This window comes from Perca fluviatilis, chromosome 2 (genome assembly GCF_010015445.1).
Source record: "Perca fluviatilis chromosome 2, GENO_Pfluv_1.0, whole genome shotgun sequence".
NCBI classification, from domain to species: Eukaryota; Metazoa; Chordata; class Actinopteri; order Perciformes; family Percidae; genus Perca; species Perca fluviatilis.
The window spans coordinates 47,106,789-47,114,591 of record NC_053113.1 but is presented as its reverse complement, the minus strand read 5'-3'; the positions used below and the strand labels follow the sequence as shown (position 1 = coordinate 47,114,591).

General features: G+C 37.6%; 1 protein-coding gene across 2 annotated transcripts in view; it reads right to left on the bottom strand.

Moving 5' to 3' along the window:
• The window catches only part of tmem91 (transmembrane protein 91), a 28,668-nt gene continuing 20,865 nt past the window's right edge, over positions 1-7,803 (bottom strand). For both annotated transcript variants that reach the window (XM_039824246.1, XM_039824236.1), the window contains 2 exons: positions 3,304-3,450; positions 1-254 (listed from right to left, as the gene is read on the bottom strand). In XM_039824246.1, the coding sequence (XP_039680180.1) occupies positions 99-254; positions 3,304-3,450 (303 nt within the window). In that variant the 3' untranslated portion in view covers positions 1-98. The remainder of the gene's footprint in view (positions 255-3,303; positions 3,451-7,803) is intronic.

The following is a 7,803-nucleotide window of genomic DNA, read 5'->3' as shown; positions in this document are numbered from 1 at the left end:
TGTGATTATTTCACATTTACAGGTGATACGTTGTGTTGATAATATGACATGTACGTATGAGGTCTGTTTTTATTTTTTTGTGTGTGCATGAGTTGCTTTTATAATGGCTTTCCAGACAGGTAGGAAATCAACGCAGCGATGGCACAGATGTACGTTATGATTCCGAACACGATGGAGAGCACTGAGAGCCACAGAGCCTGGCGAGATGCGGCATTGGCGCCCTGGAAATCCCCCTGAGCCGAGGCCTTGTTGGTCTGGAGGAGAAAGGAGAGGGAGATGAGGATTAGACGGGGGGAAAAGAAGAGGAGAGAGGGGCATTCATCATCAATTGTCACTGTTCTCCCTGGCCTCCACTTTCCTCTTCCACTCATTCCTGTCACACGCTAAGCCCCACCAGGGGCGGAAGAAGTATTCAGATCCTTTACTTAAGTAAAAGTAGGTTACTAATACCACACTGTTAAAATACTCTGTTACAAGTAAAAGTCCTGCATTGAAAATGTTACTTAAGTAAAAGAATTTAAGTATCATCTGGAAAATGTACAGTACTTAAAAGTACGCAATGCAGAAACATCCTCCCATTTTAGAAAGTGGAAAGGATCCAAACAGTTGTGTGTTTAATGGTCTAATCATTTCAGCTGGACTTGTAGGCCCTTATATTGTTGGCTAGTTTCATTTATAATAAAACATCAGATTTTATAACTACATGTGTTTTGTGTGCAAAAATCTTAAAGGTCCCATGACATGCTTCTTTTTGGATGCTTAGTGGTCCCCTAATACTGTATCTGAAGTCTCTTTTATATAGGCCTTAGTGGTCCCCTAATACTGTATCTGAAGTCTCTTTTATATAGACCTTAGTGGTCCCCTAATACTGTATCTGAAGTCTCTTTTATATAGACCTTAGTGGTCCCCTAATACTGTATCTGAAGTCTCTTTTATATAGACCTTAGTGGTCCCCTAATACTGTATCTGAAGTCTCTTTTATATAGACCTTAGTGGTCCCCTAATACTGTATCTGAAGTCTCTTTTATATAGACCTTAGTAGTCCCCTAATACTGTATCTGAAGTCTCTTTTATATAGACCTTAGTGGTCCCCTAATACTGTATCTGAAGTCTCTTTTATATAGACCTTAGTGGTCCCCTAATACTGTATCTGAAGTCTCTTTTATATAGACCTTAGTGGTCTCCTAATACTGTATCTGAAGTCTCTTTCCCGAAATTCAGCCTTGGTGCAGAACTACAGCCACTAGAGCCAGTCCCACAATGAGCTTTCCTTAGGATGTGCCATTTCTGTGTCTGTAGCTATTGAGGAGGGGGGGGGGGCAAGGTGGAGGGTGGGGGTGTGGCCTTGACCAACTGCCACTTTGCTCGTTTGAAAGCCATGATGTCTCTCTCTCATGAGCGGGCCAAATTCTCTGGGCGGGCAAAGCAGAGAAAGGGGAGGTAACCTTGCTCCTTATGACCTCATAAGGAGAAGATTCCTGATTGGTCCATCTGAACTTTCATTTTCTCAAAGGCAGAGCAGGATACCCAGGGCTCGGTTTACACCTATCACCATTTCTAGTCACTGGGGGACCATAGACAGGCTGGGGGAACTCATATTAATGTTAAAAAACCTCATGAAGTGACATTTTCATGCCATGGGACCTTTAATGTGTAAAGTAACTAGTAACTAAAGCTGTCAGAGGAATGTAGTGGTTTAAAAAGTAAAATATTTCTCTCTGAAATGTAGTGGAGTAGAAGTAGAAAGTGAAATGAAAAGTAAAGACTCAAGTAAAGTACAAGTACCTCAACATTTGTACTTAAGTAGAGTACTGGAGTAAATGTACTTAGTTACATTCCAGCATGATGCCCACATTATGTTCCGTCTCTGAATCACTCTCTGATGGAAACCAAAGAATAAAGGGAAATATACTGTTAATGACAAAACAATTATACTGTTATTAACCATATCTTTCCCATTATTCTGGGGTTTACATCAGTAGGCCGGTGTATAGACCAGGGGGCTCCAGCCATCATTTTGGATTGTTGTTAAATCAATTTTTAAATATGAAGTTGGATCTGCTACAGACACACTTGACTGTTTCCTTTTGAATTGTGGTTCAAATGTACTAACGTACTCTGTCAACCTGAAAAACCCCAACACAAAAAGAAAAAACATTCTTTGTTGGGTATATCTCTAATGATTTTTTTTTTTTTGCAAATGTAGACAATAAATTGTGTTTTCTATATTAGTGATTAGTCAACTATTGGTCGTTTCGGTCTTAGTCGGCTAAGATTTCTTTAGTTCATTAATCATTATTTATTCTTTTTCATGCTGAATGTATGTATGTAATATTTCCATGAAACTTATAAGCAGGCCCAAATGGAATCTGCTATTTTTTTTTCTCTTTTTCTTTTTACAGTTTTCAGATGTGAACCAGAATGAAAATCTGCGGCATTTAGCGTTTTTTCTGCTTGAGGTGGAGATATGTTAACATTCTGAGTTTAAAAAAAAAAAATCTGCAATCTTTTTTGTTGTTGTAGTTTTGCAGATCTGTCGATTAAATCAACTAATCAATTAGTTGACAAAATGATATGAGTGTTAGCCGACTAAGAATTTCTTTAATCAAGGACAGCCCTAGTTTTTTTAAACATCTAAATGAAGCTTATGTATGAACACTCAGTATGAATTATGGGACAGAGAGACTGTGATTCTAAAATGTAAATGTAAAAAAATTCCTCGATGCATATTGGACAGCTCTGTGCTGTTTGAAAGCTCTTGTGGCATAATCTTTCAAATCTAGGTGTAATCCTCCCTGTCTCAACTCTAACCCAACTCCATGGCCACACTTGCGCAGCACTTAAGAAACTGGACCCGTTAGTCTACACACACACTGCAGAGGGGAAGAAATCCCCCGTGGCTGTGAACTACAGTGCCACGTTGTATCATGTCAGCTCAGGACAGACTGTGTGTGTGGGTGGGTGCGTGTGGGTGTGTCTGTGTGTGCGTGCGTGCATGTGTATGTCTCTGTCTGTGTGTGCGTGCATGTGTGTGTATGTGTGTGTGTGTGGGCGTGCGTGCGTGCATGTGCGTGCGTGTGTCTCTGTGTGTGTGTGCATGCGTGCGTGTGTCTCTGTCTGTGTGTATGCATGCATGCGTGTGTGTGTGCGTGCATGTGTCTCTCTGTCTGTGTGTTTGTGTGTGTGTGTGTGTGTATGTGTGTCTTTCTGTCTGTGTGTGTGTGTGTCTGTGTGTGCATGTGTCTCTGTGTGTGTCTGTGAGTGTCTTTCTGTCTGTGTGTGTCTCTCTGTCTGTGTGTGTACCTTCTGTGAAAGGTAGAAGGCAGCGATGCCCAGGGGCCAGAAGCAGCAGAGCATGGAGAAGAAGGCGAGACCCAGGTAGTCCTGAGGGATCATCAGAGGGAAGTTGCTCTCACTGTCTGTATCACTGAAGTCATCAATAGACGAGTCCTGGGGTTCAAACAGAGCGCATATTAGGTTGAGTTCAGGTTATATTAACATTCCCAAAAAATGTTAATGTTACCTGTTTATGCAGGTAGTTTGGCTTTTGTTTGCCCGGGTTTTAACATTTTTGCCTCCACACAAATGAATTGGAGATTGATTTTCCAGCAATTGAACATCATATTTAAAAGAAAAACATAAAAAATGTCCCCCTAACTCTAGACACTCCACATAACACACTGCAAACCATTTTACATATTTTATTCAAAGCAGTTCGGAGATCTATGGGCTATCCAGAGTAACTGGGACACTGATTCCCGGAAAGACATGCTGAATATATGCTACATTTTTAAAATGTCATTTTTTAAAATTCCTTTCAACTTTGTGGCAGCCCATTGCTCTTCATCTGAATCGTGTAGAGTTAATAATACTGTGAGTTTGCCCACTTGCTTGTATCACTTTTATCGAGGTAAAACAAGCAAAGTCAAAACGATAGTTAGATACCGCTATAAGGATAAGTGAGAAATTTTTTGTAATTGGACTCATAGTGTTGAGTATTATTTATTTTAAAAGTTGCATTAAACATACAAAGATAATATGCTCTAACACTAAGTCGCTGTTTTACGGAAGCATTCAAAATGTGATTTTTGTTTGGTTTGTTGCGTTCATGTCCTCCACAACAACTGTAAAACTTTGCTGGTGCCTGTAAGACAATGTGACTGAATGGGGTTAGTGTGGCTGTGCACTAGCTCTGCTGACCGCAGGCCATACGTGACTCACGCATCTTTTTTGAAACAGCTGCATATTCAACCTGACTTCCTCTCTCACTCCGACCCTGTCATATTACTCTGCTTGTTTTATTTTGTGCGTGAAATAATTGTGCATTTTTCTTTCCAAAGATGCTCCCGTAACATTTGAGCAAATGCTTCAAAGACCTGCACCCTTTAAAAAAATTTATAAAAAATAAAATCTTTCTCTGATTTTAACCATTAAAGAAGAGCACATTATTATTACACACAGTACTTTAAAGATTAGTTCACAAGGTGATTTTCATTTTCCTGTTGTCATTCACTCCATAGGCCTGTTCTCTCTGATTTTTCCTGTCTGGAATTATTATCATATATCAGGAGCAGTGGTGGAACAAGTATTCAGATCCTTTACTACATTAAAAGTACTAATACCGCACTGTCAAAAATACTGTTACAAGTTAAAGTCCTACATTTAAAATGGTACTTAAGTAAAAGTATGTGTCATCACGAAAATGAACTTAAAGTATTAAAAGTAAAAGTTCTCAATGCAGAAAAATCCTCCCATTGTAGAAAGTGGAAAGGATCCAAACAGTTGTGTTTTTTTTTTTTTTTTTTATTGATGTTACAAGACATGAATACACATTTGGTCATATAATACATATTTTTTATCTTGTCCTACAACGTCTTCTTTTTCCCCCAGAACTAAATGAACACCCCCCCGACCCCACCCACAATAAGAAAAAAAAAAAAAAAAAGATTAAACTAAAATATACTGGTAGCAAGAACAAAATAGGGGAGTGTCCCGGGTATTCTATTTTACACAAAGTCCGATCTTATTGGCCTAATAAATTCCAAGAATCCATTGCCTCTCAAACCTATCCATTTCAAATCTAATAGTGAACGTCCGTTTCTCCATAATGTATATATCATGCATCACATCCACCCAATTTTCCTTACTTGGCACATCCACCTTTAGCCACTTCCAAGTAATTCCCTTTTTTCCTGCTAGTAGCATCATTTTAAACATTTTACAATTCGGATTCTTTTTGCCTTCCCAAATAAAATGTGTCAAAATTGAAAGGGAGATTAATCCGTAATATCTTGTCCATACATTGTTTGAGTTCCATCCAATATTTCTCCATCGAAGGACAACTCCAGAAAATATGAACATGATTTGCATTCTTTTCCCCACATCCAGCAGCTTGTATCCCGATATTTTGTCTGAGCTGGAGTTCTAAAATATCTCACTAAGTTGTTCCACCCATGTTCCCTCCAAGTTAAGGATGATGTCACTTTCCATATTTGTTGAGTGAGATCTTCCCATTCTTCATCCATCAATTTTATATTTGCCTCCTTTTCCCATTTTTGTTTTATGTAGTGTGTATCGTCTCCTTTTAAAATTTCTATCCCTACATATATCTTTGAAATTAGTTTCCTGTTTAGTTTAGATTGGTATGCAGAAATAAAGAGTTTTATAATGTTTAACTCAACGTCAAAATTTTCCTTTTTTATATCATGCTCTAAATAATGCCTCACTTGCAAAAATCTATAAAAATCTTGATTTACCAGACCAAACTGTTCTTTGATTTCTTCAAAACTTTTACACTTCTTATTTTCTAATAGTTCCCAAAACATATGAGGGCCTTGTTCCCAATTTTTAAATCTACTATCTCTTCTATTAGGGGAAAATTCTGTATCATATCCTATCCACCTTAACAGCTTATTATTTTGTGTCAAGTTATTCTTTGTAACAATTTCAAACCACACTTTAAGTGAAATGTCAATCCAAGGATTGGGTATATTTTCCGATTGGTGCCTGAGTTTATTATCCCCGATAATGCCTGAATTGGAGCTTCCGTTGACATTTTCAATTCAATTTCTTTCCACCTAGCAGAGTAGGAGGGATTACATAAGTTCAACAAAGGCTTTATTTGCGCTGGTTGATAATAACTCTTTAAGCACGGGAGAGCTAGTCCCCCCTTCACCTTAGACAGTTGTAGTGTTTTATATCTTATTCTAGGTTGTTTTCCTTGCCAGATATATCTTGAAATAATTTTATCCCATTCTATAAATTCCTTGTCCAGTATCTCCACTGGTAGATTCTGAAATAGATATAACACCCTGGGAAGAACATTGGTTTTGATCCCCTCTACTCTAGTTGTAAGAGTCATAAAGGGGATTAAATTCCACCTTGTAATGTCTTCTTTTATTTTGGAAATTAATGGGTCGTAGTTTGCTGATTTCAGTTGGCCAATATCTTTTGTTAAATTAACTCCAAGATATTTCATTGATTTTAAATTCCACTTAATATCATAATAAAAAACAGCTTCGGAGGGGCTATAGTTAAAAGTGAGAACTTGTGTTTTCTGTACATTAATTTTGTATCCAGACATTTGACCAAACTTTGCAAATTCTGACATGAGTGCTGGCAAGGATGTATCAGGACTAGATAAGAATATTAGAACATCATCTGCGAAAAGTGCAAGCTTCTGACATGTACCCTTTATCTCTATGCCTTGTATTTGTGCTTTTTGTTTTATGGATTGGCTAAGTGGTTCCAAAAAAATTGCGAAGAGAAGGGGGCTAGCCGAACAACCCTGCCTACATCCGCGCCTTAATGAAATAGAATTTGATAAACTACCATTAATCTTAATCCTAGCCGTTGGATCAGTATACAAGGCTTTTATTGTCCTAATTATTATATCATGGAAGTTCAATTTTTCTAACACACTGTAAAGGAAATCCCACCTGACAGAATCAAACACTTTCTCCGCGTCCATTCCCATAACCATGCTTCAGTATGGTTTTCTTTAATATGCTGCAACACATATAAAGCCCTTCTTATATTATCTTGCGTTTGTCTTTCTTTAATAAATCCCGTCTGGTCCGACTGAATAATACTCGGTAAGAGTTTTTCAATACACCTAGCCAATATTGCAGTGAAAAGTCTATAGTCCTAATTCAGGACACTAATAGGTCTATAACTGGAAAAGTCCAATTCATCCTTGCCCTCTTTAGGGATTACTGAAATTATAGCTTCCCGCCATGAATATGGTATTTCCCCTTTCTTTAACACCCAGTTAAACGTTTTTCCTAACACTGGGATTAATGATTCCCTGAACAACTTGTACCATTCTGAGGAGTATCCATCTGCTCCCGGAGACTTATTCACTTTGAGTTTTGAAATCGCAGATCTTATTTCCTGAGCGATAATCTCTGATATCAAGCATGAATTTTGTTCTTCTGTTACCTTTGGTAATGAAAGCGTATCTAAAAAGGCTTCTATGTCTCTTTTTTTTTATCAGTGAATGGTTGGTCGTAAAGTTGTTTATAATATAATTCAAAGCATTTTTGTATGTCTTCTGTCTTATACCTTATTGTTTTATTATGAAAGTCCCTAATCTTATATATATTACTTCTGGCCTCCTGCTTTCTTAACTTGTATGCCAGTAATTTTGTTGATTTACTACCTGTTTCATAATACCGTTGTTTTGTGAACAGTAACTTTTTTAAGTTTTATCATTCGGCCTTTCTTTATGTTCCTGTTCTAATTTCTGTAGGTCCAACTGTAATGCAGCACGATTCCTTTGTCTAAATTTTTTTAAATAAGCAG